This window comes from Cariama cristata, unplaced genomic scaffold, assembly GCF_000690535.1.
Source record: "Cariama cristata isolate BGI_N322 unplaced genomic scaffold, ASM69053v1 scaffold2192, whole genome shotgun sequence".
Lineage (NCBI taxonomy): Eukaryota > Metazoa > Chordata > Aves > Cariamiformes > Cariamidae > Cariama > Cariama cristata.
In genome coordinates, this window is record NW_009605317.1 from 13867 (window position 1) to 25790 (window position 11924).

Sequence of the window (11924 nt, forward strand, 5' to 3'; positions counted from 1 at the left end):
TTTTTTCTAGAAAGAGTGATTACTTGGGTGTTTCAGAGTTTCCACATCAGTCTTAAGGGGAATGTAAACTGCTTTATGATGTTCCCTAGTCTTCTAAATAGTTACAGATAGAGACGGTGTTTTATTATGTATTATGTAGTCCAAATGTTTCCTGGCTGTCAGAAGGATGAGGGAAAGGGCAGAAGGAAAATCATAGATACCCATGTATTGTATTGAGTTATTGTCTTCAGTGACATTAAACTCTCTAGGGTGGAGAGGTTAAGTGCAGACGAGTGATCACTGAGTTTGCGTGGAAACCATGTGGTTCCTGTCTGCAGCGTGCTACATATATTCTGCTTTAAGTACAATTTACCTGTGATAGTTTTCAATAAAAATTACTTAATTACATGCAGATATCTTCACTGTCTCCCTCCTACAGCCAAGTACCAAAGTTATATAGCTTGTATACAGGCATTGGGAGTATTCTATTACAAAATTACTAATTATGGTCTTTAAATAATGCCTTTTTCCTTTAGCAGACAAATAATAATACTTGTCTATTATGTTTAACCACTTATTGCCTACTATTCACACTTACACTGACTATAAAATTACTCATTAAATATTGTTTTCATTGCCTCTGGCCTTTTTATCAACACTCGTTCAGAGTCTCACAAGCAGCAAAGATAAGGATTAGTTTTCTCAGTTCTTTGAGATAAGGTGATATTAGATCTGTGTTACAACAAGTTTGCGCATTTTAATGTTTTCACAGTAGGATGTATAGAAAAGGAATTTACCTTTGGAAGTAGAGTTGTTATCCTTACAATTACTTTCACCAGTCCTATCTAGAAATGACTGTAAATACCAGTGTTATGGCAATGAATTCTAGTTGTGTACGTGTCCAGGCCTTGTTGATTTTTGCTGGGTTTTGATAATGTACGTCATAGAGTATTTCATAGAGTATTGATAGGTGTTAATAGCTCTAGAATGAAAGATATTTTCTTTTCATACTCAGTGACATTTAATATAAGAGGTCTGTTACAAATAAATCATATACATACCTTAGTTTGTGTGAGTTTTCAGCTTGATACAGTGATGACTTTGCCGTATAAACATATTCTCTCTTGTGGTTGAAAGTTAACAGCATGGATTTATGCAAAGTTTATAAAAAATGGAACCTATGCTGTTATCTTCTGATGCAAGCATGCCTCCTTGGGGCTTCTGTGTTTCCATTTTCTTAAATCCTCAGGCAGAATTGTGGAAATATGCATAGTTTGATTGTGGATGAGCTGTGTATTTCATGCAAACACAGGTCAGATTCATCTGGAGCTTCTGTCTCAGGTTGCTGAAAGTCTGAACATGTGTTCCCGCAGAGAGAAGCAGTGAATAATGCTGTATTATCCTCTTCAGTACATGTATCAGATAGGGTTCTAGAATTGGATATAATTGCCCCAAGGTTTCTTGAATATGACTGTAAAAGAAAGAGCCTGATGCATACAAATCTCGGAAAGTAACAGTGGTATTAGAATTTGAATTCATACTTCAAATTTAATACATTGGAATAAGGTAACTCTTTAAATAGAGAAAACTCAAATTTGATGAATAATATAAATGAAAGTAAAACATTTCAAAGAAAATCTACCCTTCTGACGAGCTCATTCTTGAAAAAGAGGGTCCTTCGCTCCTGTCCTGCTTGCACAATGTGTGTTATTGGCTTAGGCTACTCCCGTTGCTTGCATTATTTGCTAGGTAGCTGAAAACATCTCTTACTGCTTCAGAAACTTGGCTATTTTCTGTTCTACAGGCAACATCTCCCTGTTACTCTCAGGAGTTTGTCTCCCCTTTCCTTTCTCTCCAGTCTGATAGTACTTGAAGAAAAGAGTCTTTCACGAGACAAAATTTTACTTGAAACCTTATCTATGTGATATAATGAATAAATAAGAAATAATGTGTTTCAGGTAAGATGTGAGGAATTCGTATATGAGTAGTGTTACATTGATAGTGAAAGAAATTAGAATGTTTAAACTTGTTATGTTTATTGTAGTATTTTCTAGTGAATGGCAACCTCTTAAAATATGAGTTTTACTACTGTAGGTAAGAAGATTTCCCCTGTAAGACAGAGCAACTCCTTTGTTCTGAACTTAGATTTAGATATCTTCAGATATCCCAAGAACTTCCTAGAGAATTTAACTTTTTAGTCATGTCACTAATGTAAAACTACTGCAAGCAAAACTCCTGTTCTTGTTCATGTGTGACCATGCTTATGGAGTATTGCAGCTCAGGATCTCCTGGGATCTTTCTGCTTCCATCCTTTTTCCTATTAGCTTATTAGTCTACTTTGTTTCTTCTTAGTCTACAGTTTTTCCTGTTAACCTATTAGCCTATGTTTTGTGCACAGTTACATGCAGTTTTACCTCTTATTACTTACACACCTCTACACCCTGATGTCTAATTGAAAAATTTAAGGACAGTGAGCAGATTCAGATACTGAGTGTTACACAGCTGTCAACCTCTGGAGCTCGAGAAACCTCTGACAGCTGAGAGTATTCAGTTGCTCTTGGGGAGTTAGTCATTTGCTTTTCCTTCAGAAGATGCCACATTTCCATGCTACAACAAGCAGGTCAGGACAAGTGCACAGTATTTGTCACAAGCTCCCATGCTCACTCTGACAGAACTTACAATTTGGTAAATTGTCAGTCCTGGTGTACTAATGAAATATTCAATACTAGTTTTGTGACAGAATACTATACATGTGTTGAGGTAATAAGTATTTTCTCATGGTGATACAGATGGCTGACATTGCTACCGATCTTTCACATTTCTTGAGTTTCAGTCCTTTGCTACCGTGTATAGCCTGTCTCCGGGTTTCTGCATACCAAAAATGAACATCTGAAAATGAGAGGAAAAATGACTTCTTAAATCTAAACATATTTCTCTGAATTCATATTTAGATATGGTTCAGGATGTAAGATTTCCTGTCTCGGATTCTGAGAAGTTTGCAACACTGTAGTAGAGAAAATATTACTACATATTGATTTGTGTTTCAAACTTAGCTAGTTAGGACAGAATTTGCTTTATGAAATGCTCTGTTTGCATCCATTCTTAAAAGCTAAAATTGAGAAATATAAGCAGATATCTGGATAAAAGAATGAGTAGTTAGAGTGTCATTTAAAAACTTGCAAAATATTGCTATTGATTTTTTTTACTCTAATGTATAAAATAATTAGCTTCAGTCCATTCTCATTATACAAAAGAAAAATGTATTACAGTGTTTTTTGCAAAAAAGAAATTGTCCTAAATTTATTGAACCTGGATTGCATCATTCATCTACTTTCCGAATCCTGCTGGCTTGTGTCCTTAATGTCCTGTGTCTGTTGCTTGTGTGAAAGTTGTTTTTTGTGGGCAACAGCAGATCTAGAGAAACTTTTAATATATTGTGAATGTTTTGTCAGTACAGGTCTCCAAGTTAGCTGATGTCATGGTCAGACATGGTGTGAAGAAAGGAGATCGTGTGGTCATCTACATGCCCATGATTCCACAGACAATGTACTGTATGCTGGCTTGTGCAAGAATAGGAGCCATCCATAGCCTGATTTTTGGTGGATTTGCGTCTAAAGAGCTTTCTGTTCGCATCGATCATGCAAAGGTAATACAAATTTGGAACAACAAACACGATTCTATCAGTTAGTCATATAAGTCAATGTTAAAAGCCTGTTCTTTTTTTCCAGAGAGGGTAACAACATTTCTTTTTGCATGGCATGCTGTCTCCATTTGTTTATAATACCTAACATTGCGATATGAACAAAATACTACATCCGTGCTGAAGTTGATACTTTTATAGCGGACAGTGAGATACAAATTTTGACCTCACTGCTGTCTGTTTAGAGCATGCTTGCTTCTCCCATTTGTCAGTCTTTTTCTACAAAGTATCACCTTAAAATTGGCTTTTCGCCGAGCATTTTCCTCAAGTGTATGGGGAAAATGGTGCCAACCCTAAATGACTTCATTGGTTTACTTGATGTTTAGAAATATTAGGTAGTACATTTTTTCAGCTGTGAATCTACTTCATCTAATTTCTTCATGAATCAAGACAGCTAGGGAACCAGTTGCCTTAAGTAAGTGACTCTGCAGAGAACATAATTAATAGAGATGAATGTTCTAAAAGCTTCTAAGTTCGGCACAAGTTGAACTTGCTTATGAAGCATTATGTAAGTCTTTGTAAGTGAAATTGCAAATAGTACTTTAATAATCTACTTAGTAGCTTATATGTGCATATCAGTAGCTTGTATATGCATTAGTTTCAAACTAGCTAACAATGTTTGTACTGGAAGTTTCTGTTCTTGTTTTCTACCAGTGAACAAGACAAAGGTCTTTGTCATCTTGATCGGTCACCTGGATCATTCAGACCATCCATGGTAGCCGTCTATCACTGAATCACGTTGGTGAGACATATAAGCCAAAATATTATGCAGGGTAAAGTCCACAGGATTTGTGGAACTTTTACTTAGATTTTTGTGTACAGAAATGCTTTTTGGATCACCAAGGCTTGAATTTTATGAATATCTGTAAAGAGAAAGTGGAATGCATCCTCCCTCCCCACCTTGATCTTTTAACAAAGAAGAAGTTAATAAAATGGCTGAAATAGTTTGTTGGAATTGTGAAAAAAAAACTGGAGGAAGGCTGACAACAGCTCCACAGTTTTCCCTTTATTCCCACTCCCCCGCTTTTTTGACAAGCTACAAAAATTAATTAGGGATCATAGAATTAGAGAAAAATAATGCAGAAGAAAAAATGATAAACTTTTAAAATGAAGGTTGCTACAATACAAATCATCTAGCATGTTTACTTTTAGAATATTTTGCAAATATTAACTAATTAATCCCAGTGGATTTTCTCTGAGGAACAAAGGGAGACAGCACAGTAAACATAATCCTTGCTTCATGCATTAAAAAGAAAACAGAGAAAGTTTAAGTGATTTATCCAAGGTCACATAGCAAGTCTTTCAAAGGTTTAGCTATAGAATTAATAGCTGCAGGCCATGGATTAAATCCTAATTTGCATTACCTTTTTGTTTCTTTAAAAGGCAGATTAAATATTGTGGATGATTTTTGATCCATCTGATGTATAATGAAAGTGTAAGTAAGGAAGAGAGGCACGTCCTCAATCAAAATTTCAAAACATCCCCCAATTTTGCAACACGGTAAAGCTTTCTTGATAAGTGAATTGCACACTACCAAGATTATCTTTAAGATATGTATATAACTAGCTGTGATAGATGGTGTTCTGCTGAACTCAGAGTTAATTGAAGCAGTTTCAAAAAAACCTAACCTTTCTAGTAGACTCTTATGTGAATTCGTTTAGATGCTGCAGTACAGGACCTAATGTTGGTAAGATTAATTAGAACGACTTAAAGAGGTGTAATGGAAAGGTGACTGTGAGATGCTCTCATGGAAGAAAGGTCAACTTCACATTTTATTGGAAGATCTAAGTGAAAGAAATAACAAGCACTTCTAGTGACTATGAAAATGTACGTATACTTTACCAGCTTGCCTTAATTTATCTTGAATTTTAAATAGGTCTGGGAATGCTCTGAAGTCCTGCAGCTGATAATTTCTAATCTTATCAGGTATTGGCAGTTACAGGCATTCTGCGGTGAATTGTGATGAAGTAATACAGAGCATGAGATCAGGCATTTCTTGTCATCTTTCCTTTCACCTGAATCTGGGAATATATAATTTGCAATATTGAAACAATAGATACTTACATAGAATCATAGAATAGTTTGGATTGGAAGGGACCTTCAAGGTCGTCTAGTCCAACCACGGCTGCAATGAGCGGGGTCCTGAGTTTACTCTTCCCCTGACCTATATCCCTCAGGACTGCAAACTGCCAGTGCATGATCAGTGCAGCCTAGGCTACCTTCAGTCTTGACATCACCGATGAGCTCACTTGCGCTGGAGACCCAACAGGTCTAGCATTGCAGTCCCTGGTAGGACTGTCTGTTACCTGGCTGAAGAAGTTATCCTCAATGCATTCCAGGAGTCTCCTGGATTGCCTACAGCTTGCCATGCTACTTTTCCAGCAGATGGAAAAGGATATTAACTATATTTTGGGACATTAATGTGACATCTGTTTAAGCACTTTATCTTAGTAAACTAGGAAAACAGAGAAGGCTACTTAAGAACAATATGCTTATATGCCTATCTAATAGAGTAGTTGCTATGTCTTCAACAATCACATTTTCTCATGTCTTTTGAATCACAATAATTATATAGCAATTCCAGGGGACTTTTTAGATTTTATATCCAAAGCCTGCAAAATAAAATAGAAGTGATGGAGTATTTGAGACGTGTTTTTTGAAGATGCTTCGCTAAAGTGGTATTACAATTTGCTAGTGAACAACAATTCTTTGAAATACAAAATGTATGAGACAGCCAGGTTATTCAAAACTGTTGTTATCTTTCGTTAAGGTCAGAAATACTGTATTCCTCACCTGCAGTTGACACATTTGGAAATTTTAATAAAACCTCCTTGAAAAAGTGAGCTTATATTTTGTAATAGTTTATTCTGAATAAGACATAATTGCTGCTCACAGGTATGGCTATGAATGGTGACCCCTGCTTCTCATCATAAGATGATCAAATTTTTGGAGTGATTAGGCAGCAAGCTCAGCTGCTGATACTTAACATGTACAATTGCCTTATAATAGTTGCAGTCCGGTCTTTTCTGGTCTTGAAGCACTGTTTATTTTTGGAATGTGTATTGTAGATTAGAAGGCACTATCTTGCATTTTATTTTTAACTTCTTCTATGGTATAATTCAGGTCTGTTTCTTTAGAGCACTGTAATATCTGGCAGAACTTAATGTGCATTACAGTCTGACATGGATCATCTAACCACAAAGCCAGTGCAGTACCAGCAGGTGCAGCCGAGCTATATAATAACTGCATAAGCACTGGATTTCTTTAAAATGCCTGTCACTTTTTTTTAAGGAGAAGTTAGACACAGTAAAAGTGCAGTAAATTTGAGCATAGGCTTGTGATCAGGTGTGTGGCTGGGGCATGAAGAGGAAAGAGCTCTGTGTGTTGAATAATGAGGGCCTGAGTGCTGGATCTCTCAGTAATCATCTTCATGACACTCCTGATGTTTTATGCCCCAAAGCTAGTTGATTTTCAATTTGGGCTTTTTGCAGGTTTATTAGCTAGCCCAATAAAATGTATTTATTGCTTTTTCTGAACTTCGCCTTGTATGCTATTAGAGACTATAGAAGAATTTGTAGGAGGAGTCTTTACAACAGAACAATATTGTTGGCGTGATACTGTTGGGCCTTGCTTTATCTCGTTTGTACTTCTTCATATTGTGTTTTTTTCTACAGCTCACTATCTCTGGCATTCCCTCTCCAGCAAACCTTTGAACTTCCCTGTTTTTCCTTCAAACTAGTTATATTTCTATATAGTCTTGTCATGCAGGACTACATGGAACCACAGAAGAGGTGGGAAATGGGTGTAGAAAAGCACTATGGGAGCAGAGATGCAGGGGAAGTAATGTCAGTAGACAGAGAGGTGAAACACTAGAAAACAGCAGTTAAAGCCAGTAACGGACCTTTGATTTGTGCAGAGTGATCCATGATGCTTCCAAGTAGCAACTCTCACTTGGGAAATACATCACCTTAGCCAATTTAGTATTGGTTAGTTTTAGACTTCTTACTGTGTACAAAGCAGTTGATGAGCAGAGAGCGCAGCATTTACAAATGACTGTAAACCTAGTGTTGACAACAGTCTTTCATCTTAACAATTGAACAGAACTATGTTAATATCTTACATTAATTACGGTCTAATTTCAAGGTAGCCTCCAGATGAATTTTTAGTTTAACTGCAATGTATTGTATCATCTTTCGTTAAAATCAGTGCATCCCAAAAGAGAAAGATCACAAATGCTGAAATTTTAAAGCTCATCTGAAATCTTTATTTTAAATACACACTAATTAGCAAACTTCCCTGAATAGCAGATTTGGACAGCAAACATTTTATTATTGTACAAGAAAACAATTTACTCTGTGCTTTCTGTGCTGATTTTAATGCAGCCTTAACTGTGACATTGTGGTTTGTGTGTACTTAATGAGATTTATGCTAATGCATACAATTAGTAAACTACCTTGATCAAACTGAGGGGCATAAGATAAATATACTTCTGAAGGTCCAAAAGCAAAGTGATTGAAGACTCATTCTTCTCCAATTAAAATGTGTTCTAACACATAGTTTCTTTGGTGCTACCTTTTATTTCCTAAAATACAAGAAATAAAAATACTGATCTTGGGACCTAAGTCAAAATAGTTTGTATGCAGATTTATTGACTTAGGAAATTTTACATAAAACCTGATGTTAATGGCAAAGATGCTAAATCCACATATGGAAGTAGAAATATTCTAAAAAACCCCAGAACTGTGGAAAATACGATTTTTTAGTGGTTTTGCATCCTGAATCCTGCAATCATCACTTGAAAGATGCTAGCTTTACTTCCCTCATGTGCCTTATGACTTTAGCTTTTTCTCTTGTATTTCTAGTTCCCTGTCATCTCATTGCCTGCTTTTTCATCCTTCTCTATTTTCCCTCCCATGCCATTTAATTGCATGCTGGAAAAGAGCCAGCAAAGTGCTACAGCTAGTTTTGAAATATGCCATTGGGTGCAGGCAGATAATTAGAGCAGGCTAAACAGTACAGATGATTGTTGACATGTACCACTTTTCCTTAATGGAGGGGCTAAGATGGAGATTTTTTTTTCTCTCTGTTCATTAATTTTTGTGCAACTTCCAAAAACTTAATACTGTTGATTTCTTACTCAAATTTGGTTGAAAATGGTGAAGAGTGTGAGAAGTTAGTAGTATGCTCCTGAATAAAAACCAGATGCATGGACAGCAAGATCACACAAGCTTGACTTTGTTAGAAAACTGATCTAAACCCCTATTTCTAATTATATGAAGACATATTTTATATGTTGAGCATCTGAGGGAACTGGGATTGTTTAGCCTGGTGAAGAGGAGGCTGAAGGGAGACCTTATCACTCTCTACGAGTTCCTGAAAGGAGGGTGTAGCCAGGTGGGGGCCGGCCTCTTGTCCCAGGCAACTCGTGACAGCACAAGAGGGCATGGTCTGAAACTGCACCCGGGGAAGTTCAGGCTAGAAATGAGGAGGCATTTCTTCACAGAAGGGGTCGTTAGGCATTGGAACGGGCTGCCCAGGGAGGTGGGGGAGTCCCCATCCCTGGAGATGTTTAAGAAAAGACTGGATGTGGCACTTGGTGCCATGGTCTAGCTGACGTGGTGGTGTTAGGGCAGAGGTTGGACTCGATGATCCCAGAGGTCTCTTCCAACCAAATTGATTCTGTGATTCTGTGATCATTAATGAAATAATTTAATGGAAAACATGTTATTAGGTTATATATATAAAATATATTGCAAATGTATATATTAACAGTCTAACTTCTTTATTTTAGCCCAAACTTATTGTAACAGCAAGTTTTGGAGTAGAACCAAAAAGGAAAGTGGAATATGTATCCCTCCTGGAAGGAGCACTGGCAAGGGTACAGAGCAAGCCTGGTAAAGTTCTCATTTACAAGCGACCTAATTTGGTGAGTGTACAGTTGTTGTGCCTTTATATTAACTTCTAGATGTGTACGTAGTGCATTTGCCTTTTCTCTTTTACAAGTAAAATTTTTAGTGTATCCGTTGTAGTTTGTTTTTGAATTTTATGGGAGAACTTCATATTTGTAATATTTAAATAGTAAAATAGAACTAATAGAACAGAGAGAGTACTGTACAGAAAATTGAATAGTAGATGTTTTTTGACGCAATTCCATTTATTCCATCTGTTTTTCTTTTGACAATTTTCTATTTTTCAATGGGCAGGGCCATGTTCCTCTTGCCCCAGGTCGTGATCTTGACTGGGAAGAAGAGCTTGCAAAAGCACAGTGTTATAAATGTGTCTCCATTCCTGCAGACCATCCACTTTATATTCTGTATACATCTGGAACAACAGGCTTACCTAAGGTAAAGGACTATCTGTAGTCTTAAGTGTCTGTGACCAGCCTATTTGCAGTTCCACTTGAGAAAATATTTAATTAAAAAGGTTGAAAACGGTTGCAAGAGCTCAGTGCTATAAATGATAAACATTTCTAGAAATGATTTAATCTCATTTATTCACATTTCACTACTTTAAAGTCAGTGTCTCGGAATAAATCATGTTTGTTTGTTTGTTTAATTAGCAGTAATATAAAGATAAACTGCATTTACTTCAAAGTGTTTGTACAATATAATCTTTTGAGGACAGCAGAATGTCCTTTATCCATTAATATTTTCTGTGTTTTAACTATATCAGATAAGCGTAGTATAGTCATTTAATGGCAAGATTAGTTAATGTATCACTTGTGTGATAGCATTTATTGCTGAATAGGAACTTGCTTTTAAACGGTCATGCAAGTAAAATTACTCAGTTATGATCTTCATAACGAAACTTTAGTTAATGTCAGAGCAGGAACTAAGGTAGAAGCTGAGACTAACAAAGGCAATCTGCTTTCTGAAATTCTTCAAGTGTTAGTTAACCATTCTCTGCTGTGGCGATCTCCGTTTCAAAGAGTTAATATGTCTCCACGGTCCCTCGTTTCTTGGTTGAGGCCTGAAAGTGCCTATTTCATTCTATTAACTACATAAAGAGAATGTACTGTGCCTAGCACAGACACATAGTTGCGTTGTAATGTCTGCACTGTAGACATGTGTTTGGTCCCATGAATCTCATCTGAATTTTAGTTCAGGACATCAGGACGTAGTTTACTTAATTCTTTCTTCTAGAAACAGTGTACTAGAAGATGATGAAGTGTATATTAAACATAGAAATACTATAAAATATTTCAAAAACTTTTCCTATTAACAGTGTTCCAGAGACATTTTTGGCTTACCAAGGTGCATGATGCTATTGATACTCTCTCTCATTCTAATTTTCAAATCCCTCTTTTAGACTAAGACTAGGATGTTCTTTGTTTTGCATTCATATGTATACTTCGGGCTAGATATTAAACCTTTCAAAGATAGACACCTGATTTAAACCAATTTTCTGACATCTTTAAAAAGAGTCAGTGCAGAAAGAGGGGTAGATTTCAGGGAGTAAATCAGGACAATTATTTTAGGGATCAGCTACACCAGGTGCTCCTCTTTTCAAGCAAAGATACAGAGAGACTAGGCAATGAATTTAAAACATGACTAGCATTTAGATGGCCACAGTTTAAGTGACGTAAATACTCCATCTCTTACTTTTTGTCAACATGTGTTGACTAAATATTTGTATATCTGATTTTAATGACAGAATTCTAGTTTTGTTATCTATATTCTAAAAACTATTGTCATCTAGACATTGGGTTGGGTTTTTATGTTTGTTTTATTGTCTATGTGCGTGTTTGTTTTCCAAAATTATTTCTTCAGTGGGAATGCTAGCACAAGCATGTACTTGTTGTAATGGAACCTTTTCCTAAGTGAGGAGTACTGGTATTAGAAAACTTTAAGTCTATTGCTGTTAAACTCCCAAAATTTCATTGAAAACAGGAATATTATTGCATCCTTCAAATGATCTTAGATATTCAAATTTTCTCATTTAGGGTGTTGTCAGACCAACAGGTGGCTATGCAGTTATGCTGAACTGGACAATGTCAGCTGTATATGGACTCAAACCTGGTGAGGTAATTCTGTTTAAATGCCATGTAAAAGTTTTTGAACTCCTCTTAAAAATTCCTCACTTCATTAATGTTTTTATTTCATTTTAGGTGTGGTGGGCGGCTTCTGATTTAGGCTGGGTTGTTGGTCATTCCTACATTTGCTATGGGCCTCTCCTTCATGGGAATACTACTGTTTTGTATGAGGTATGATCCATTCTAAAAAGCCAGCCTTTGGAAAAGGCAGCA

General features: G+C 36.3%; 1 protein-coding gene across 1 annotated transcript in view; it reads left to right on the top strand.

The window, feature by feature from the left end:
- Positions 1 to 11924, top strand: part of ACSS3 (acyl-CoA synthetase short-chain family member 3) — a gene marked incomplete at its 5' end in the record, with an annotated part of 63918 nt that overhangs the window by 7008 nt on the left and 44986 nt on the right. Inside the window, 5 exons of the mRNA XM_009695891.1 lie at positions 3437 to 3625; positions 9471 to 9605; positions 9883 to 10023; positions 11622 to 11702; positions 11787 to 11882. Coding sequence (XP_009694193.1) covers positions 3437 to 3625; positions 9471 to 9605; positions 9883 to 10023; positions 11622 to 11702; positions 11787 to 11882 — 642 coding nt within the window. The remainder of the gene's footprint in view (positions 1 to 3436; positions 3626 to 9470; positions 9606 to 9882; positions 10024 to 11621; positions 11703 to 11786; positions 11883 to 11924) is intronic.